The sequence below is a fragment of the Heterocephalus glaber genome, unplaced genomic scaffold (genome assembly GCF_053883595.1).
Source record: "Heterocephalus glaber isolate CG9 unplaced genomic scaffold, H.glaber_assembly_v1.0 deba00001504, whole genome shotgun sequence".
Lineage (NCBI taxonomy): Eukaryota > Metazoa > Chordata > Mammalia > Rodentia > Bathyergidae > Heterocephalus > Heterocephalus glaber.
In genome coordinates this window covers 19,060,442-19,083,697 of record NW_028258324.1, presented here as the reverse complement: position 1 = coordinate 19,083,697, position 23,256 = coordinate 19,060,442, and the positions used below count along the sequence as shown (strand labels likewise).

General features: G+C 39.4%; 1 protein-coding gene and 1 pseudogene across 1 annotated transcript in view; both read left to right on the top strand.

Annotated features, from left to right (window-relative positions):
• Pcolce2 (procollagen C-endopeptidase enhancer 2) overlaps positions 1-13,107 on the top strand; it is an 87,448-nt gene extending 74,341 nt beyond the window's left edge. The window contains exons 6-9 of the mRNA XM_004834385.3: positions 746-900; positions 9,279-9,362; positions 11,507-11,674; positions 12,529-13,107. Of these exons, the coding sequence (XP_004834442.1) occupies positions 746-900; positions 9,279-9,362; positions 11,507-11,674; positions 12,529-12,659 (538 nt within the window). The 3' untranslated portion in view covers positions 12,660-13,107. The remainder of the gene's footprint in view (positions 1-745; positions 901-9,278; positions 9,363-11,506; positions 11,675-12,528) is intronic.
• On the top strand, positions 915-9,272 carry LOC147825264 (programmed cell death protein 5 pseudogene; annotated as a pseudogene).
• Positions 13,108-23,256: the final 10,149 nt, after the last annotated feature.

The following is a 23,256-nucleotide window of genomic DNA, read 5'->3' as shown; positions in this document are numbered from 1 at the left end:
AACCTGATTGGGTCTTAAGTTCTCCTTTGCTCCTTATAATAAGTGCTTTTGTAATTTTATTATTTCAACAATATTAACATGTTTTAATTGTACATGAGAATCATGTTCAGTGCATTAGTTTTATTTCAAAGTAATAAAAGCAAGTTATAATGTTTCTGTTAAAGGCTAAAAATCTCAGAAGCATTATTTAAATGACTTCTGTTGATGTAAGTCATGAAACTCACTTTTATGTTCTCTGTGGGCAGCATCTGGCTCCCCGGTGAGCTTGAAAGAAGTCACACTATTCCCAAGTTAGGTGAACCCCAAGATGCTTGTGGAAAACCAGCAAGAGCATGAACATTTACAGTGCTTCCAGTATCTGCCACTGTCTCTGGAGTCAATGGGTCCTGAGTTCAAACCCTGACTCCCACATTTTGGTTATGGGGCCTGGGGCAAATCACTTGAACTCTCAGAACCTCAGTTGACTTATTCCATAAAAAGGGGATGATGGGTTGTGGAGATGGAATGAGAGAAGAGCAGTGCCCAGCTGAGCAAGAATCTATAAATGTTAGCTCTTAGCATTCATATTTAGGAGATTAAGACTTTTTCCTTTTTAAGTGTTTGGGCTTTTAGGTTTAAATCAATGACAAATCTATTGTCAGAAATTAATGGAAAGCCAGAAAAATTTATATTTTCGGAGATACCACTTATACTTTAAATGTACATATGGATGTATATTTTTTTTAAACATGTTTTTGTTTTTTAGACCTATTGTATCTGAGAGAAATGAACTTCTTATTCAGTTTTTATCAGACTTAAGTTTAACGGCAGATGGATTTATTGGTCACTACAAATTCAGGCCAAAAAAATTGCCTACAACTACAGCAGCACCCGTTACCACTACAAACCCAGGAACTACAAGTAAGTTTTCCTGTTTGGAAGTTGTGTAAAATTTAGGAGCATAAAAAGAATTCTTGCTGGACATGGTGGTGCATACTTATATCTCAGTACTCAGGAGACTGAGATAGAAAGATCATTTGGAGCTCGAGCCCAGCCTGGGCTACCTAAACTACACACCAAGACCCTGTCTCACAAAACAAAACAAAACAAATAAAAGAATTATTTTGAAGTAGAAAATAATTTAGTAAGAGGAAGATATTTGAAACTAAAAAATTATGTACAAGAATAATTACTCCATTAAGAAAAGGATAGGGTGTGTGAATGCATGTGAGCTAGTTGTTTTAAAATCTCATGGTCAAGTCAGGGTAATTAGCACTTCCATCTCCTTAAACACTTGTCATTTCTTTGTGTTTGGAAACTTTGAACTTCTCTTTCCTAGTTGTCTATAAAATACATAATAAATTGTTATAAACTAGTTATCCTACTATGTTTTAGTAGAACACTAAAACACATGCCTCCTATATCATTGCAATTTGGTATCCACTGTCTGACCTCCCTTTATCCCCCACTCCCTTCCTAGCCTTTCATGTTTTTTTTTTATAATTGTGGCCCCACTATCACCACACCTGTTCAATATAGTTCTGGAAACATTAGCCACAGCAATTAGAAAAGAGAAAGAAATAAAAGGAAGATAGGAAAGGAAGAAGTTAAACTGTCATTATTCACTGACGATATGATACTCTACATAGAACACCCAAAAACCACCAACAAAAGACTTCTAGACTTAATTGACAGATTCAGTAGAGTAGCTGGTTACAAGGTCAACACTCAAAAAGCAATAGCCTTCTTGTACACAAATAACAGACTCACTGAGAGAGAAATTAGGGAAACAATTCCTTTTACAATAGCATCCGAAAAAAATGAAATATCTAGGAATCAATCTAACAAAGGAAGTAAAAGACCTCTACACTGAAAACTACAGCACTCTGAAAAAAGAGATTGACGAGGATATAAGAAAATGGAAAGACAGTGGCTACTGTTGCTACTCCTCGACGGTCACGCCATGGCAGATGAGGAGCTGGAGGCGCTGAGGAAGCAGAGACTGGCCGAGCTGCAGGTGAAACATGGGACTCCTAATGATGCAGCACAACAGGAAGCAAAGCACAGGGAAGCAGAAATGAGAAACTATCTTAGTGCAAGTTCTGGATCAATCGGCCCGGGCCAGGTTAAGTAACTTAGCACTTGTAAAGCCTAAAAAAACGAAAGCAGTAGAGAATTACCTTATACAGATGGCAAAGTATGGACAGCTAAGTGGGAAGGTCTCAGAACAAGGTTTAATAGAAATCCTTGAAAAAGTAAGCCAACAAACAAAAAAGAAAACAACAGTTAAATTCAACAGAAGAAAAGTAATGGACTCTGATGAAGATGATGATTACTGAACTAAAAGTGTTTAGAGACTGACACTTAGTGGAACAGTTTTAGGGCAGAAGTTAAAATCTGTTCAAATGTTTACTTTCTTTTGTCTGTATGCCTTTAAAAAAATATACTTGTTATGCAAAATAAAGTTGTTTTAGTATCACACAAAAAAAAGAAAAAAAGAAAATGGAAAGACATCCCTTGTTCCTGGATAGGAAGAATCAATATACTGAAAATGGCCAAAACTGCTATATAGATTTAATACAATGCCGAATGAAATTCCAACAATATATTTCACAGAACTAGAGAAAACAATCCAAAAATTCATTTGGAACCAGAAAAGACCTAGAATAGCAAAAGCAATTCTAGGCAACAGAGACATGGCAGGAGGTATCACAATCCCCATCTTGAAACTATACTACAAAGCTACTGTGATAAAAACAGCATGGTACTGGCAAAGAAACAGACCTGAGGATCAGTGGAATAGATTAGAAGATGCAGAAACAACTCCAAACATACTCAGCTACCTCATCTTTGACAAAGGAGCCAACCACCCTCACTAGAGGAAAGATAGCCTATTTAATGGTGTTGGGAAAACTGGATTTCAACCTGCCAAAGATTAAAACTAGACCCATATCTATAACCATGCACTAAACTAAGATCAAAGTGGATTAAAGATCTAAATATTAAAACAGAAACACTAGGGCCAGGGATTTAGCTCAGTGGTTTCACTGCCTGCTGCACAAGCGCAAGGACCCAAGTTCGATCCCTGGTACCAAAAAACAAAAAACAAAAAAAACAGAAACACTAAGTTTGCTGGAAGATAAGTTAGGTAGAACTCTTGAAGACATTGGCATAGGAAAAGACTTTATGAACAAAACACGTAGCATGGGAACTAGCACAAAGGATCAACAACTGGGATCTCAGCTTATTAAAAAGCTTCTGGGCCGGGAATTTAGCTCAGTTGTTACACTGCCTGTCTTGCAAGCGCAAGGACCTGAGTTCAATCCCCGGTACCAAAAAAAAAAGCTTCTGCACTGCAAGAGAAACCACCAACAGAGCTAAGAGACAACCTACAATGTGGGAAAAACTTTTTACCAGCTGTACCTCAGACAAAGGACTACAATCTAGAATATATAAAGAACTGAAAAAAATCAGACCCCCCAGATTCAAAGACCCAATTCAAAAATGGCATCTGAAATGAACAGACATTTCTCAGACAAAGAAGTAAAAGCAGCAAATAAACAAATGAAAAAATGTTCAACATCACTGGTTATTTGAGAGATGCAGATGAAAACAACACTGAGATTCCACCTCACTCCAGAAAGAATGGCTGCTATCAAGAAATCAACCAATAACAAATGTTAGTGGGATTGTGGGAGAAAGGAACCCTTCTCCATTGTTGGTGGGAGTGCAGAGTGGTACAACCACTGTGGAAATCAGTACGGAGATACCTCAGAGAATTAGGACTAGAAGTCCCATTTGACCCAGCTATTCCCCTGCTGGGTATCATCCCAAAAGAATTAAAAGAATCATACCACAGTGATATATGTGCACCCATGTTTATAGCAGCACAGTCTGTAACAGCTAAAGCTTGGAAACAGCCCAATTGCCCATCAACTGGAAACTGGATAAAGAAGATGTGTGGTTTTTTTAATAAAATGGAGTACTACTCAGGCATAAAGATCGAGAAACTAGAGACATTTATAGCTAAATGGGTGCATATTGAGGTCATCCTCTTAAGTGAAATAAATAGGACACACACGTGTAAATACTGAATAGTTTCTCTAGTGTGAGAAACTGAAAGTGTAAATAAAGATTAAAATGATTAAAATGAGTAATTGATCATTTGAAATAGGAAAAGGTCCAAAGGGGCAGGGGAAGTGGGAGGGGAAGGGGAAAGGAAAGAAGGGAAAGGAAAAATTATGAGAAAAGGAAAAAAATGGAAACAAACTTTTTGTAAATAGGGAAGGGTGGAGGGGAGGAAGGGATCACAGGTAATGGGGAAAAAATAAGAACCAAGATACATCATGTACAGGTACAAGTACCCAATGATAAATGTAAATGTATTGTAAACCTAAAATGTACCAATAAAAGAATTTAAGGGAAAAAATATATAATTGTGGTATTTTAGGTTAAAGTTCTATGCCAAAATGCCATACAAAATACATCCTTTCAAACTGGAGTAAATCAAACAAAAACATTCCAACATATTACAGAAGCTGGTTGGGAAACTAAAAGATAGAGGCAGGAGTGGGTCTTCTCAGCTTCCTTTCTGCTCCACTCACTGGGACTTCAAGACTCAGATTAAAAATACAAATGCAGGGAGGAAGAAGAGCGGCTAGATCTGAGGTTGAAACAGGCTGGAATGAGCCCAGCTTTATTGCCCACGGTTCTGTGCTTCCACCCAGATTAGGGGTGTTGCAAGACGGGAAGGCAGGCCCGGAAGGGCAGGTCTTTCCCAGCCCTCTACAAGTGGGCCACCTTGTGGCCTGGATGTGCACTGCCTCGTGTTACCGCCCTACTTCTCAGCTCATCTCCGTGGGACTGGCGCTGTTTTTCTTGCACGTGAATTGCCTGGTCAACTCCATGGTACCGGTGGTTTCCCGACTTGTATCTTGATCCTAAACTTTCTCTGAAATTGAAAACGTGGATTTGTAATTATTTCCTGGATATTTTGTGACTGCTAGACATTTAAATGAAAACATATCAAATTCAACTTACTTTATCACACTGTTTTCTGCCTCAAACCTGCCTCTACATCTGTTTTCCCAAGCGTGCCCTCAGCATCTGTAGTCACACTCCTTGGGTCATCTTTGCCTTCCTCCCTCTTACCTGTCACCAGCCGCTGTCACCACCACATATGCAGAGAAGGTGGGCCATGGCATTCTGCCATTAAATTCATTGCCTACATCTGTGTTATCCATTGATTTATAGCAACTGCTATTAGTGGCTGCCACAAAATGAAATGTAGCCAGTGATGCAACAACTAAATTTTTAGTTTCAGTTCATTTAAATTTAAAGATTTCAGGTGACTAGTGACTACCATGCTGGACAGGCCAGGTACCCTATACCCCTCCCATAGTATATAAGACCCTTCACTCTTTGTCTGCCTTTGTAGCCTTTACAGGCTTCATCTTCAGGCCCTGCCACCTCTCTCCATATGCTCTGAGTATTTCGGTTATTAGCCAAGTGTAGGGGAAATTTTGATAAATTCAAGCAAAATTTATGATTGTATTTGTACTTTAAAAAAATCATGCTAGTCACTGTGAGGTGAATGGACTCTAGGGATCACTTGATGAGCAGGTTCTTTGGTTGTCCAGGTCAACTGTGCTGTGACACAAATATAGAGATAGTCAAGAGAGGAGTGGGAGGTGGTGACAGGCTTTGGTGTTCAATGGGACCAGGGAGACCAGGCTGGTGTCAAGAATGCTTCCCAGGCCCCTGAAATGCACAACTGGGGGGAAAGTTACTGTTCACTGAAGCAGAGAGCTGGGCTTGAGGGGAGATATCACAAATTAAACTGTGGCCTTGTTGGGTTTGAGGTGTCTGTGAGATGTCCAAGTCATACAGTCAGACATATGGGTCTCCATACTAGAGAGACAGATTTAAGCAACAGATTTGAATTTAAGAGCCTCAGGAATGAGGCAAGGATGTTCACTCTCACCCTTTTATTCAATATAGTTCTTGAAATTTTAGCTAGAGCACACCCATGTTTATTGCAGCACAGTTCAAAAATACTCAGGATATAGGAACAGACCAGATGCCCATCAACAGATGAAAGGATAAAGAAAATGTGGTGTATATAGGATGGAGTATTATTTAGCCTGTTGTACAAAGAAGAATGAAATTCTGCCATTTGCAAGAAAATGGGTGGATCTGGAGATCATCATGTTGAGTGAAATAAGCTAGACTCAGTTCAATACTGAATTCAAATATCACGTGGTCTTCCTAATATGTGGAATCTAAAAAGGATGACAAGAAAATAGAAGGGAGACTACTATTAGACAAGAAGAAGGGCATAAGAGGGAGGAAGGGGTATAAGGACAGGCAATGAGGGGATGATATGAGCAAAATACATACATTGAAACCCCTAAAATGTGAAAGTAGGTGGGAAGAGCCAGGTAACAGGAGTGATGGGAAATGAAAATGATTGAACTATGTTATATGCACGTGTAAATCTCCCAAAATGAAACACATTAATTTAAAAAATAAATGAGCTGGGCCCGGGATTTACCTCAGTGGTTCCGCCGCCTGCCTTGCAAGCGGAAGGACCCGAGTTCAATCCCTGGTACCAAAAAATAAAATAAAATAAAATAAATGAGCCATTAACATAGAGATAGTTGAAGCCATAATTGAGAATAAGATTGTCTAGGGAGAGGTTGCAAAAGAAAGAGAAGCTGGGATTAAACCTTTAGAAACAACTTTTAACAGAGGAGGATGTGCTGGCAAAGGAGACTGAAAAGGTGTGGCTGAGAAGGAACAAAGAAAAGCGAAGCACATGGCATCAAAGAAAATGCTTTTAAGAGGGGAATAGCAGGCACATCACTCTAATCCCAGTATTCTGGGAGGTTGAGGCTGGAGGATCATAAATTTGAGCTCAGCCTGAGCAACTTAACAATTTAGTCAGACCATGTCTCAAAAAGGAGAAGGGGAAGAAAGATATGATGAGCAAATTCACATGTGGATGAGACTTCAAAGAAGGGGAAGGCTACATATTTCCATTTGATTTTGTGAGTGGAGGCTTTGTAAGTGATATTATGCAGGCAGAAACCAGAGTGGGCTGAGGAGTATGTTGAACAAGGGAAAGAAATTGAGATAGTAAGTTCCAGCGACTCATTCCACAGGCTTGCCCAAAAGGAGGGAAGAGGCTTTGGCGGCTGAATATGTTACTGTTGATGGGAAATAGCAGCACAGAAGGAGAATATAATGGCAAGTAAATGGGATAAACTGAGAAGAAAGATTTAAGAAAGGTGGGAGAGGCTGGCTCCAGGGGACTTGCAAAAGCGATGACAGACCAGAGAGCGACCTCCTCTGTCAGAGTAGTAGAGGAAGAGAGAGGACACAAATAAAGACAAGTTGGAGATTCAGTGGGAATCTTGAGGACATTTTCTGCTGTGGCTTCTGTTCTCTGTGGAAAATAGGCAAGGACACCTGCTGAGAACGAATGGGAAGGAAAGTGGCAGTACTGGAGGTTGGGATAATGAGAACAAATTTGGGAAACAGTTGTGGAAATGGAAGAGTCAGGCACTGTCATTTGCTGAAGGTCTGTGTGTACTCAGCTGTCGGAGTGCAGGCCCAGAAATCATGCATTCTCCTGCAGGATTCATATGTGGCACAGGAGCTTAAGATACTGATTGTCAAGAAAATGACTGAAGTAATGGAATGTGGAAACCAAATGGAACCGCTAAGCAAATAAGGGCAGGCCAGGGTTAATGGATTGGGGAAAATGAGAGAGGTCAGTGTACTGAACCTCCAAAAATAGAGGGGGAAAGCATTTGCTATTATGAAATAAATAACCTCGAAGGAGAGGAGGCTGTACTGGGTACTAGGATGCCTGAAGACTGGCAGTGAATGACTTTAGTGCTAGGACATATGAGCCTGTGTCTGAGTATCTGAGTTGGAGGAGAGGGAAAGGCCCTGTTGAGGATGAAGCCATGAGACTGAAGGTTCATCCACGAGGAGAGTTGACCCACTGAGACAGTTGTAGGAACACACAGAGGGGAGGCTGAGGAACCAGGGCCAAGGGTGTGCATGCAGGGCAGTAGAGAGATGACAGGAAGAGGAGGTGGATAATGTGTCATAGCATTGACTTAAAAGCCAGAAAACAAATGCACCAGAGGGCAAAAGCAGCGGTGTAGGACATCCACCTACCTCCCACATGAGCAGGAGCAGGTCCCCCATTGTCCATGCAAAAGGATCCTCTCTTTCATCGGTGATGCTTTCTGTTTTCCATCAGGGTCCAAATTAAAAACAAATAATGCATTCATGAAGGAATCTGCAGAAATATTAGAAGAGCAGTGTTACAATTGCAGATGCTTAGCCAAGTGAAAAGTTTGTTGTTTTGTTTTATTCCTCCTAGCCTATTACTGAACATAAGCCAATAATTAGCAAATATTTTTAAAACATTCTAAAGATGATAATGGGATTTATGTGTTTTCATTTTGCTAATGTATGGTTTCTCAACCTTGGCACTATTTCCATTTGGGGCCAGATAATTATTTGTTGTTCTCTTCACTGTATGATGTTTAGCAATATCCCTGGTATCTATTCACTAGATTTCACCAGCACCCCCTGCCTATGAAAGCCAGAATGTTTATAGATATTGCTATATGTCACCTAGAGGGCAAAGTTGCCTCCCGTTGAGAGCCTTTGTGTTTATCTATTTCCCTTTATTTCTAAGTTTGTCTATGTCTCAGTTCTTAAGATCCTTTTAGCCAGGGCCAGGCTCAAAGTAAATATTTAGTGAGTGCTTGCATCCAGTTACAGATATAACACTTTACATGTGAGAAGCATTTCTAAAACCCTGTACTACTCATATTTAGACAGTTGCATATTTTAAATGCACCAAGAAAACTCCTTCTAGCCTCAGGGGAACACCATATGATTCCCCTTGTAAAGTGAAGAATTGACACGTATTTTATGGTTCAGATTTGTTGTACTGGATTTTTCTAAGCAGAACACACAAAGACAGTGTTTTTGGTTAGTGTTAGTTTTATATAAAAGAAAAAGATAACAGCTAAATTTGGATTATCTTTGGTCTCAGGTTTAAAATTCAGTAGTGGGTAATGAGTTGCCCTGAGGAAATTAGAGCACTAGTTGCTAGAATAAAGAGTTTCTTTTGTGTAATTTATAATTATTTCATTGCAGTGACTAATTTGTGGCTCAGGGAAATAAATGATAATTTCATATGGATAAATTCAGATGAAAACACCAAGTATACTTTACTTCATTTTCCTGACTCATGTCTTCTTTGAATCAAGGTTTAAAACCAACTGTGGCCCTCTGTCAACAAAAGTGTAGACGGACAGGGACTCTGGAGAGCAATTATTGTTCAAGCAACTTTGGTAAGAAATAAAACCAGGCTTTTCTCTTTAATCAGAAACTTGAGACTGCCTTCTTAGTCTCAAAGGAATTCCCTCGAATTTAATGGTGATGAGTCAATAACACTGTTCATTTACCCAAGAAAACATAAACTAGGTTGTGTTGTGCTATTCAAACTATTAGATTTCATAGGTGAGAAAAATAAGTATTCAGAAAATTTGCTTTTTTCACATAAGTTTAATAATTTGATTCTTGATCCATGATACTGCTACTCTAGCCTGTTAACTATTCCTGAAAATACATATATCGTTTGTTCCTCACATTTCTTTCATGTTCCAAGTGTTTTTTTCACACATCTGTAATCCAGGCGAAGTACATTAGAAATATAGCCAAGCTTACACTCAGAAGCTGGTCTCTCTCAAGAAATTCAAGCATTTCCTCTTTGGTGTTTTTCCAGAGTACTAAATTTAAACCTGGAAATCTGAAGTCCATTTTAGAAACTCTTAGAAATTAGAACCAGAGGAGATCATACTTAATGAAATTAAAAGATTTCAGTCTGTGAAAACCGCTTAAGAGCAAAAGATACTAAATTTGGTTATGTTAATTTTAAAAGCAGCTTAATATTAACATTTAGGTAGAAGTCTTCTCAGAAAAAGAAAGTTGCCAAAGCAACTTACCCAAAACAAAGGGTGTCCCCCAGAGAGTTCTTTGCTTTTGGGGTGCCTTAAAGTGGTAATTGTTTGGCAGCCCAGTAGGCTGTCTTATATTGAAAATGCAAAGTCACTGGAGTCCAGAGACCTAAATTTTACTGCAGTTTACATGCTGAAATTCAAATAACTGGCATAAAAATGAAAACAAATAGTGCCAGGTGTCATTGCTACCATATCCAGGTTAGCCTGCTATAGCAGCTGGTTCAGGAAATCCCCCCACTGTGCCTTTGGGAGCCTCCTGATTTCGCCTGGCTACAGACTGACATTTTGCAGTGAACATTCATCACCAGGAATCAGAGTAAGACACAGTAAGAATTCAGATGTTAAGAGCTCAGCACGCTACATAAGCCGTGAGTGCTCATTTTATCTGGAAGGGGTCATGTTAGATGAGTCCAAAACTTGATCTCTCCCATTAATTGCGCTTCATTTACATGGCATAGTGGCCAAATGCTATCATCAATGGCCCAGAGTTAGTAACACTCCTTGGGGGCAGTTTTTAGTTGTCCCAATAACTGGGAAGTTATAATGATTTTTTATTTGACAGGGACACAGCTGTTCAAAAAAAAAAACTCATTCAGTGCAAGCCCTACACCAAAAGGAATTGTCCCCCTCAACATCCTAAAATGTGAACAGCATCCCACCCCCTCAAAAAAGACAGCATTTTTCCCTGTGTGACTCATAAAACTATACTCTTTGTCACAATGTGGGGGGTATATAAGGGAAATCAGCTGAATTTTCCAATTTTTTTTAACACAAGAAAATGTTTTTGAGTTTTACTTCAGGTCTATATTTTGAAATGAGATAAACAGGGTAAATAAGAAAAATGATACAGAAAACCCAGAGAAAGACAGATTTTCTGATCAATAGAGAGAGATGTGTCCCCCTCCTCCTGCAGTGAACAAAAGCTCAAAAAGAGAGGACAGCTAGAGTGGAGTTGGAGAGACACTCAGCCACATAGAGAAAAACATCCTTGTGGTTCACCCTCTTAGTATGGTGTTGCCTCTAAAGATTCCAAGTCTTGAGTATTCTCATAAACTTCTTCAAATAAGTGATGACTGATCCATATGTTGGATAGGACATGTTAAAGAGTCCTTATCTCAGCAACAAACTCCAATGAGGCAAGTATTTAGCTTTCTGTTCGAGTCATCAACAACTAACGCCAGAGTAATATTACAACTCCTTAAGCCTTTTTTTCAACCAGAATTTTGGGGATAAATATACAGAATCAAATTCAAGAGTTCAGTGAGGGCCTTTTTTTTAACATTGAAATGTTTTGTGGGGCCAAGGATTTAGCTCAGTGGTTCCGGCACCTGCCTCGCAAGTGCAAGGTCCCAAGTTTCAATCCCTGGTACCAAAAAAAAAAAATGTTTTGTTTCTGAAAACTAGAAGATAAAATGATTTTCAGTTATGCTTAACTTTGCTTCACTGTTGCATTATCCACACATTTTCCTCTGCAGTATTAGTTGGCGCTGTTATCACAACCACCCCTCGGGGTGGGAGTTTGCAAGCCACAATCTCACTCATCAACATCTATAAAGAGGGAAACCTGGCAATTCAGCAGGCTGGCAAGAACATGAGCGCCAAGGTTACTGTGGTCTGCAAGCAGTGCCCTCTCCTCAGAAGAGGTAAGGAGAAAAGCTCTTTCTTCAGGGGAAACACAGAGCCAGAGAAGAGCCTCTCTGAGGAAGTCATGGATCTTTCCAGGCCCTAGCTGGTGGAGGGAAGTGAAATCAGGGCTAATATATTGCCCATGTGGTAGAGAGGAAGACTTTGGAGCCAGGCAAAATTATTCTGTATCCTAGTTCTTATGTCTTATGCAAAAAAGAGGTGATGGAAGCCAGGTGTGGTGGTGCATGCCTGTAATCCCAACACTGTGGGAGGATAAGACAGGAGGATCACGAGTTTGAGCCCAGCCTGGTCAACTTAGTGACTTAGGAAGACGCTGTCTAAAAATAAATAGAAAATTTTAAAGGGCTGGGGATGTAGCTCAGCACAAAGGCCCTGGGTTCAATCCCCAATGCCAAAAAAAAAAAAAAAGCTAGAAATAATGAATGAGTCTCAGAGCATACAAAGTGGGAGAGAGATTTTAGATTATTGCACTTCAGTTGCCAATACTGTGTTTAAAGTAAAGCATGAAGCACGCAGAGGAAATGCAGAGCTGAATTTGAGATGAGAAAGTGATATTCTGGGCTAGAATTAAAGATTTCCAAACCATGTGCAGAAATGGGACCATTAAATGTGTGAATGGGACTGACTGCTCCACACGGGTTCCTTGCGTTAGCAGAGATAGAGTATGTTACTAGTTGAATCTAGCCTTTTGCTAGAGAGTGTTAATCCTAGTGATTTTATCTTAGGTTGAATGAGTGTGTGATTATATCATTTAAAGAAAAGAAAATTTATTCAGAGGTGAGTTATAGTCTAAGTTGTTTCTGAGAACATGCATAAAGAAAAATATTTATTTTATATTTTCTTTCTTTAGGTCTAAATTACATCATTATGGGCCAAGTAGGTGAAGATGGGCAAGGCAAGATCATGCCAAATAGCTTTGTCATGATATTCAAGACCAAGAATCAGAAGCTTTTGAATGTTTTAAAAAACAAGCAATGTTAACAGTGAACTGTGTCCATTTAAGCTGCATTCTGTTGTTGCTTTTGAAAGGTCTGTCTTCCCTAAGTAGCAAAAAAGCCCAGATGATTTAACATTGAGCGTTTTGAAAGGCTGGACTGTTTTACTCTTCACATGATGTAGGTGTGAGACCTCCAATGGCCCTGATGCAAGTTCTGAGCCTGCACTGAGAAGAGCAGAGAGCTGAAAACCTGCTGACTTAGTGCGGTGATAGGAAACGCGCAGTATCAAGTGTTGACAGCTTGAAAGTAGTTTATTTGTACATCTCTGTAAAAGGATATTATGAGTTGTGTGAAGGTATAAAAAGAGATTTTATAAGTGCAATATTTATAATGATACATGTCTTACCTTCAGCATTTGCTCTGAGGTGTTACATTCTTCTCTTGCATTTTTAAGTCAGTGCTTAATAAAATATTTTTAAATGATTACCTAACAGCCATTAAGCTTGTTCTTATGGAGAATGGGACACTTTAAAAAAATCCCTTTTAATAATAAGAATATTATTTCTAGATAAGATTATCTTTGTATCAATTTACTCTTTATTAAGAGCTAGCATTCTAAACCTTGTAGGGACTGGATGGATCCAGTAATATCAACAGACTAATTTCCCTCGGCAGAAGCAGAGAATATCAGAGCTGGAATGCTGCCCCTCAGGCATCTAGTCCAGACTTCTTTATTTTGTAACTGAAATGGAAGTTTTGATATATTTAGTGACTTGGCCAGAACACATCTCCCCAGAGACAGACAGTTATCTAAGTCCTCAAACCTAGTTCTGTCACTGCCACAGAATAAGCCCTCCCCACCCCAATTAAAGCCCTCCTATCCTGACTGGCAGTGTGCAGCACTAAGTATCAGGCTCATATTTGCCAGCCTAAATAATAACTGCTCATTTTACTTGAAGTTATAAATGAGCCAAATGCTCCTTCACTCTTCATACCCAGTGACTGGATTCAGGCTATATCAACGAAAATGCCTTCTAACATTGCTTTTGAAAAACTATTTTCAGTCAATAGTGGAAAAATATGAAAGGACACCGTGTTAGCTGTTCACTGTGACAAAATAGACATAAATCAACTTGAAGGAAAGATTTATTTTGGCTCACAGTTTCAGAGTTTTAGTCCATGGTCAGCTGGCTCCATTCCTTTTGCATTGTGGCAAGGCAAAAATATCACGGTGGAAAAGTGTGGTGGAGGAAGACTGCTTACCTCAAGGCAGCCAGAAAGCAAAGAGAGAGAGAGGGAAAGAGCCAGAGGGAAGGGGCTCCAAAGTCACATCCTGATGACCCACTCCCTTCAACTAGGCCTTACCTCCTAAGTCACTTCCTATAATACCATCAAATTATTAATCCACCAATGGATGTATCCACTGATAAAAGTCAGAGCTCTGGTGATCCAATTGATACAGGGGAAATAAATGTAACTCTCAACCTGCTAGATGCCACATATGCCAAATTCATGTCTCCAAAACTGAAGAATGAGTTCTAAGGAACAATGGAAATTAATAGTAGGAAATATTTATTTTTTAAATTAATGTTATTGATTCATTTTAGGTATACAATATAATGACATTCATCATTGGAGATTTGTACCTTAAGAGTAGGAAATATTTATCAAGAAAGAGATAACTCCTGAGAGACAGGAGGGGACCCACAAAATGGGTTGGCAACAATCCCACTTCTCAATGGAAGTTTTTTTTGTTTTGGGGGGTTTTGGTGGGGGGGGTACCGGGGATCAAACTTGGGACCTTGTGCTTTCGATCAAAGGAAGTTTTATAGAGCAAAATCATGAGGTGGGTACAAAATCACAAGGTGGGTACAATGTGGGTCAAAACTATGATCAAACAGTAAGATTATAAATATAGCCACTTAGGTAATACTGATCTAATGGGGAAGCAGGTCACATAGCAAGTGTACATGAAACAAATAAGGACCTTTTTAAGAAGAGACAAACCAGAGGGTTCTGGCCACCCACCAGGGTGACCGATGTCCACCCAGACTTCACTGGACCAGGTGAGCACAGTCTCCAATCCATTGCTTATCCCTTGGGGAGGCATGCAGGCCCTGTCACCCAGTGCTCATCTTGGGGCCTGGCCCTCAACAGATGTGCCTCTAGCCGCAGTTGTGATGTGTTCTCATCTTTTTTGCTGACTCCCTCAAGGGCCTAGCCCTGTCTGACTGCCTGTAATATCTTTACCTAACTTGGCTGTCTATAATACAGTCACCACTTTAAGACCCACTTCTGAACACTGATACCCTGGAGATCAAGCTGTCAATACACAAGCCTTTGGGGGACACCTTGTATTTAAACCCTAAATACAGACTCCCATAGCAGACTTGCATAGCAGTCTCCCATCATTTACAAAGAGCTGCTTAAAAAGTAGCTATCCCTGCAATGGGTGTGACAATCAGCTCTCTAAGAGCTGACCAGCCAAGGGCTGTGGAAGAGGGGACAGCCATCTAAAGGAGGTACAAAGAACATTAGGAACAAAAACTTGGATCACAAGGTAGAAGCAAAGTTTTAGAAATAAGAAAAAACTTATTTAGAAATAAGGAAAAACTATTTCTGGTGAAAACAATTCTCAGCCCTTAGGGTGATTAAGCATAAGGGAGCAATGACTATGAACTGGCTGATAGGGTAGGGAATCATTTCCAAACTCTCCCACTGAGATGCCTACTGATTCAGGAATTCACCCATTGCAGAAGTGGATGAACTAATGGACCCAGATTAAGCCACATAACAAATCCATTAACAGACCAGTTAAGTCTGTTAACCATTCAAGCAGATTTTTTTTTCTTAAAATCAACTACTACTAGGATATTAAATGAGTCTGAATACAAATTACTAACTTTAGAATATCTTAAAATGATGAACAGATACAACCCTCAGTCCATTTGAGACATTATTTAAAGCTCTTTTTTTGTTGTGGTTTTTGTTTTGGTTTTTTTGAGACAGAGTCTCACTATGTAGTACAGGCTGACCTTGAACTGGAGGAGATCCTCCTGCCTCAGCTTTCAGAGTGCTGGGATTACAGGTATACACCACCAGGCCCAGCTTTAAGCTCATTTTTAACTTGGTCTGTAAATTGACAAAAGTTTCCATTTTTAGATATTTACTGTCCCTCTAGAGTAATTACTTTGAAACTTCTTAAAGGACAAGATATCTTTTAATCTTATATCTGTTTTATAGATATCTGTATACATATATATATAGAGACTCAAATATATTATCATTTATAAATTGTAAGAAGCAAAGAATTCATTGATTTATACTTAGCCAATATCTTTAATATTTTAACTTCATTATGAATAACTCAGATGCTTTACTTACATATCCATCTAACTTTTAACAATTACCTCTACATTGTCCATAAGATGTAAAACATCTGGTAAACATGTTAATGTCCCAAAACAGTGGTTTTTTCTTTTACAGAGGAAAAATAACTCTCAAAAGTTGTGATTAATAGCTGGAAATTGCAGTTACATACGTTACTGAAGCCAGAAGATAGAGGAAGTTAGGCAGATAGGGCGCAGGTCCTGAATAGTTAACCTAAAGTAAACTAAAAGTTAGGGCTTAGGTGAGTTAACATACCAGGGGCCCTGGAATAATTAATTTAAGCAGACTGAGTATCAGGGGCCTAAAGGAACGCAAAGGACAAAGAACAGGTTCCTAAACAAATGGGAGAGACCTTGGAGGAAGTGAAATGCAAATGAAGCTGCCAGCTTTCTGGACATCAAAGGCCTACCTGCAACTGGGAGAATCCTTGCTTTCTGTCACGTTCACCTATACCAAAAACTATAAAAAGCCAATGGACTTAGACATCTCTGGTGTCAGCCTTATGGAACAAGTGGGGAGCTTTCCCTTCTGTTCTTTTTATTAAACACATACTGGGTTGTTCCCCACCACTTGCTGCTTGCTGCTTTGATCTTCTTGCAAGGACCCATAGCACAGCACAGGAGGAAGCCAGTTACACTACAACAGAAAGCTATTTTAAAATCTTTGAAAGGTTTTCTGGGGCTTTTGTTACACTGACCCCAGTGAGTTATTTTTAAGCCAAATTCTCATGTCACCAAAAAGCAAACTATGCTTGATAGTAAGGATGCCCATATGTGAATTTACTTGGAAGACTATAAAACTCTGCTAGTCAAGGGTATTTAAAATGACAAAGCTCAGAAGACCTAGAAAGACCCAGAACTGAAGGGAGAAATACTCATCCCATATCACAGCCTCCTGGCTTCATCATTCCAGAACTGAGGAGGTTATTAGCCATGGAAACATGGACCCAGCTTTTTCAGGAAATTAGAAAAAAGTACAGCATGGCTGGACAATGTTTACTCAGATACAAGTGAATGCATTAAGACAAAACTGTCCATTCCTTCTCATAGATTTAGAAAGCCCTCAAATGGACTCTTATTAGGTAATTTCTAAGCAACTTTTTAATTGTTCCAACCTCTCTAAGTAATAAACCATAGGGGATATCAGTTATCTAGCTCAACTTCTGCTGAGTAGAATAATCAACTAGAAGCTGTCAGTCTCTCTGAACCACTCTCCTTTCTTTAAGAAAGCAGTCCTGAGAACATTTTGGAACAAACCAATCTGGAAACTGAGATGTGACAGAAGAAATAAAAGGTATAAAGGTGAAAGGGAAATCATAACAAACAATAGTACTTTTAAGAAGACTGGAACTTCCAGGATGCAGCCAAAGTTACCCAGGGCAATCCATATCAGCATTCCTTTGGTTAAATTTAGACTTCTTCCCTACCAGACCTATCACACCCAAAATTCCTCAGGAATACTGAAAGTCCATGACTTGGCTTAACTGGGAAAGTAAGGAGCAGAAGCCTAATCCTAAGATAAAGAAGCAGGTTGAGCAAACCCAAAGAATGTTTAAATTACCTATCCCCCCAAAATGCCCATTCCTGTAGAATCGGCTAGTACTGTTCTGAGGGGTGAGCCATCTCTTCCCAGGCTTTCCACTCCTTCAAGAGAAGCATAACTGTGCTCAGTTGCAACTTGTAATGTGCCCCATTTCTCTGAGCACCTGTATTTTTTTCTTGAGTGCGTTCTAAATCTCTCTCTAGTAAACCCTTCACATGTCTCTTAGATACATCCTGAAAATTCTTTTTCTGAAACAGGAGTCAGCAAACCTGCTAGAAAAGGATGGATTAAGTTCATTATTTCAGCTTCAGGAACCTTTCATATCCAGCTCAGTGGGAAAAGTGATGCAGTCATGACAGAGACCACCAGAGGGATGGGAAACAGGCAGAAATAGGCCTTTACCTGCTATTCATTCAAAGCATGATTTCCATACCCCCAACAACGGATTTAAATTCCCTTTTTGTTTTTTTGCTATAAGCCATAACTCTTTTAACCAATGTATAGCAAAATACTGTCTCCTAGTAGTATAGTTAGAAATGAGGGAATCACTCTCTTCTTTTTTTTTGGTTTTTTGAGACAGGGTCACACTATGTAGTTCAGGCTGGCCTTGAAGTCAGTACGTAGCCCAGGCTGGCCTTGAATTCATGGCCTCAGCCTGCCTAGTGCTGGGATTATAGATGTGTACCACCACACCTGGCCTCTTCCCTCCATTTAATTTTAAACAGTACTCTAAGTTTATCCCTGCTTCCATTATGCTAAGAAAGGTAGAAAATAAAATAACAAAATCTCAGGAGATCAATCACTGATGCTCCTGGCAAGGGCACATGTGCGTTGATCTCCTAGGTTGACCCTTGGTCACTTTTACCCTACTCCTACCCCATTACAGTTACATAAATATAATTAAGACCAGAGTGAATTCTGGAACAAGCATGTGTGCTGAGAGGCCCTAAGATGACTCAGCACCTTGGCAATCATTCCTTTCCATTACATCTCGAGATTCACTGGGAGGCACCTACAGCAGAAGTGCCTGGGCTTTAAATTGCAAAAACCTGATTTATCTGGCCCCCCTTTTTTTGTAATTCATGAGAAGTAACATGTATGTTTAAAACCAAGAAATTGCTTTTTATTTTTAAATTTTTATTAGGGAGTATTAGTTATACAGAATTATGGGTTTCATTTTGGTATATTCATACATGCACACAACATACTTTGACCACTATCACCCACCATCATCCTCTTTTCCCTTCTCTCTTGTTCTTTATTCCCCTCTCTAATAGTTTTCCTTCTGCCTTCCTCTCTGTCTATCTCTGTCTCTCTGGCTCTGGCTCTGGCTCTCACTCACTCGCTCTCACTCTCTCTCATTCCACATATGACAGAAGACATGTGATTTTTGTCTTTTTGAGTCTGGCTTATTGTGCTTAACATTGTGATCTGGAGTTTCACCCATTTTCCTGCAAATAATATGATCTAATTCTTTATGAATGACTACTATTCCATTATGTATATATATCACATTTTTCTCTATTCATTCAGTTAGGTTGTTTCTATAGCTTAGGCTGTTGTGAATTGTATCACAATAAGCATAGTAGGCAGGTTTCTCTGTAGTACAAGATATGATTGAAAAATACAATGAATATTTAAATCTTGAAAATTATTACAATGAAAGAAATGTTTCCATTAATACTCCTCAAAATATGTCCTCTTCCTTTGAACCCAATTTTGCCACTTTTAAAAGAAGTTCTGGAAGTCCTCTTTTGTGATTGTCTTTATTTGTGCTGTTGTGGCCACCTCCAATTCCTGAATCCATTCAAGACACTTACCTTTTATAGTTATTTTCACTTTGGAGAAAAGCCAGAATTTACACAGTGCCAGATCTGGGGAATAAGTTGGTGAGGTCACACCATGTTTCAGTGAGCCTGGATCTCCATCAGATGGTATAGGCAGCAGCATTCACACTCATGAAGCAGGACTTCCAGAACTGCTTCAAAAAGTGGCAAGAAGGATGAGGTAAGTGTGTTTGAAGCGTGTGTGTGTGATGGGAGAAATATTTTGTGGGAGTTTAATGGCAATTAATTTACTGAAATGATTGTTTAATTTAAACATTCATTATATATTTGCCCCCTTTTTTGTCATTGTTGCTGTTGCTACTTTTTGAAGGACCCTAGTTAGCAAGACAGACTCCATATTGCTGCTGAACGAACCCACCTGCCTGCCCTTTAGATGAACTCAAAAGGAGGAAGCTTAGAAACCTCCTCCCCTTAGAGTCTCTTAGAAACAACAATTAATCAACTATTGTTTTACAAATGTTCTAACAGCAGGACGTTCCGCTTCTGTACTTTTTGCTTGCTTTACTAGTTCTATCCCACAGGGGGGCCTAGAAACTGCTGGCCTCAAAGGTGTATAAAATATGTTAATCTCCCCCCAGTCAAGGCTCGAGTGTGATGCTCGGCTCCAGTCCGATGCTCGGCTCGGGTCCCAGCCGGTAATAAACTCCTGTGTGGATTTAATATCGGTCTCTGGTTGGTTCTTTCTCGCTGGGTGCAACACTTTTGTGTGCTTTGACCAGTGTGCAGTGCTTTTCTGTCACCCCAGTACCTTTTTCTGTCTGGTGGCTCAGACTTGCCTTGAGCACAACTTCCTGTGATCTTCAATAAATGTAGCTGCTTATTACTTAATACTGGGTGTGCACTTGGCGATTCTTTCCTCATCATATACAAGAAACTTGACTATTATTGGCCCATTCCACTGTAACATTAGGACCCCTTTTACTAATACTAAAACACCCTTCGTATTGACTATTGCTACATAACATTTTCTGAGAAGCTAAACAATTTAAACTTTTAAATAAAAGAATGCCCAGCCAGTGTTACTATTACTATGTGTGTCACATTTTCTCAGTATTCAACTATGATTCCCAAGAGTCTTTAAGAGCTTAACAAACTCAAAAATTTTAATTACATTCCCTTTATGCCCTTCAGTCTCTCTTACAACCTTTATGAAACTGAAAATTCTCTCCCAGAAGTCAAACTAAAATACAGTGGTAACTTGGCTCACACACAATTCTTTCCACAATTCTGATTACAAACTGAATTCGTTGAGAACCAAATCAAATTTCCCCATAAGGTCAACATTTAACCTAACCACTGAATTTAGTTTGGCTTTCCTCCAATTCACTTTGCAACCAGAACTGTGGAAAGAATTAAGTTCATGAACTGAGGTACCACTGTATAATTCTTATTGGCTAATATAAACAACATGCCTGTTAACAGTTTTGAGGACCCCTTGTTAACATCTTTTAAAACATTTCCTTAAGTCATATGAACAAAAATGGCATTTGGGCCTATGCTTTAAGTATTGAGTCCTCTTATCACCACCACCACCCCCACCCATACCACGGATCAAACTCAGGACTTTGCTCTTTCAATGCAGGTGCCCTGCCACTGAGCTAAATCCCTGGGGAGTCCTCTATTTTTAGATTAATTCAGTACCACCTCGACTATATACAAACAAACACATGAATACTTACAGATATTATATATACTACACACATATACAACAACACACATGAAATAAAGACAAGTTTATAATTTACCAGCTTTTAAAAAGTTACACTAGGGATTTCTGGGAAGATGGTATAATAGTAAACAGCAACAAATCAACCTCTCTGAGATTCAGAATCCAGACACTGGAATATAACAACGTGGGGAAGAAAAGAAAAAGGAAGGTGGATCCCCAAGACCCAGGAAAAATCTGAAAGGAAAATTGGAGCCCACAGAAAAAGTGACAAACCACAACACAGAAAAAGGAGGGGGCAAACAGCACTTTCTCCCTGGCTCCTAACACACAGCATGAGAGAGGAAGAACAAATCCATAGAAACACAGTAAAAGTAGGTGACTCCAGAGGCTTCCAGGGAGAAACACACCAGTGGAAAGGAACTGTGGATGCTGTGCAATAACAGCTGGCAAGTTACTCCAGCTCAAGTGTCTGCTAGGTCCCCTGCAGAGGGTACTTGGCTAGATGCCATATTAGGGAGGGGCCAACTGTATCTGGGACTCAGGGTGGTTGTGGCTTGATTTTATCTCAGGGATCCCAGTGTAGAAATCCCACAGTGACTAGGTGTGGGACAACCATGGAAGACATCCAGGGTCAGGGAGCTGAGGTCAGGATGGCAAGAGACATCCAGAGTGTTGGAGCTGAACAACTCAGGCTTCAACCCCACAACCAGAGGCCAGGATCACTCTGAATTTATGTGGAGTTGAAAGCACCAGAATTGGCACCCCACCCTATTCCCACTGCAGGCTTGCAGAGATTATCCAGCACAAATCTGGGCTCTGTCTGGCTTTGTCTACCAGTGACAGCAGAGACGCCCTGAAATGGACATGACCACAAAACTGTAGACCCCAGAAGATAACCATAGGCTTTAAATCACAGGGAAATATCTTTTTGGTTTTTTTGCTTCGCTTTTGATTTTTTTGTTTTTTATCTTTTCATGAGTGTGAACACTTTTAGGGTTTTTTTGTTTTTGTTCTTATTTTTACTTTTTCTTTTCTTTCTCTTCTATCTTCTTTACAGGTTTCCCAATGAGTGGGTAATCTTTGTCCTTCAGTCTTGCTTCTAATCTCTCTTATTTCTCCATTTTTTTTCTCATCACTTTTAAATTTTCTCCCAAGGTAAAATTGCTCTATTGAGAGGATATTTACTGTATATAATTTTCTGACTTGTTTTAGATATTAATTTATAACCACAAATCTTGTACTTATGGTTAAAGGTGGCAAATTAACAGCACAGTTTTTTTTTCCTAGACTGTGCTTGATGTTATTGTTATTACTGATTGGACTACTTTAACCAAGGTGACAAAGTTGTTGAGATCAGTTGTTTTTCTTGTATGCCAATACTAAGATTGTCTGGGGGTCATAAACAATACCATAGTCCAACACCAAAGAACTGAGTGCTAGGCCAAACAGGAAGCAGCCTCTCCTACCTAATAAATTGAAGAGGCAGGATCTTTGGACAAACTCAAAAGTCAAAAGTTACCTATGCCTACAAGACATCTCTGAAAAGTAGTCATTCTTAAAGAAGTCTCAGTATTAATAGTAAAGCTACCTACTATAAGAAATTTACAACCATCATGCAGAAAACAAATTTTAAAAATAGAAAATGAGAAAACACAAAAGCAAGATGCAAAGCCCTGACTTCCAGCATGTCCAAGGCAAATGCAGGGGACACTGAGGCAGAAGTAACTAAAAGCCACCCAGCTGAACTTTCTGAAATGGTAGCAACAGAAGTAAAAAAGCAGATGAAAGAGCCTCTAGAAAAAAAAATTAAAAATAATTACATGGATATTACAGAGAGGATGACTATAATGAAGAACACAGTAAATCAAGAGAAGATACTGATTTTTAAAAATAGAGGAGCTTATGAAAATGATGGAAACCATGAATGCCAAGATAGAAAAAAACTGGATTCCATAAAACAGATTCAAACAGATATCTGAGAGATTAAAAATACTAGGTCTGGGGCCGGGGATTTAGCTCAGTGGTTCTGGCATCTGCCTTGCAGGCACAAGGTCCCAAGTTCGACCCTGGTACCAAAGAAAAGAAAAAAATACTAGGTCTGGGAATTTAGCTCAGTGGTTCTGCCACTTGCATAGCAAGTGCAAGTTTCTGAGTTCGATCCTCAGTGTTAAAAAAAAAAGGTATACACAGCA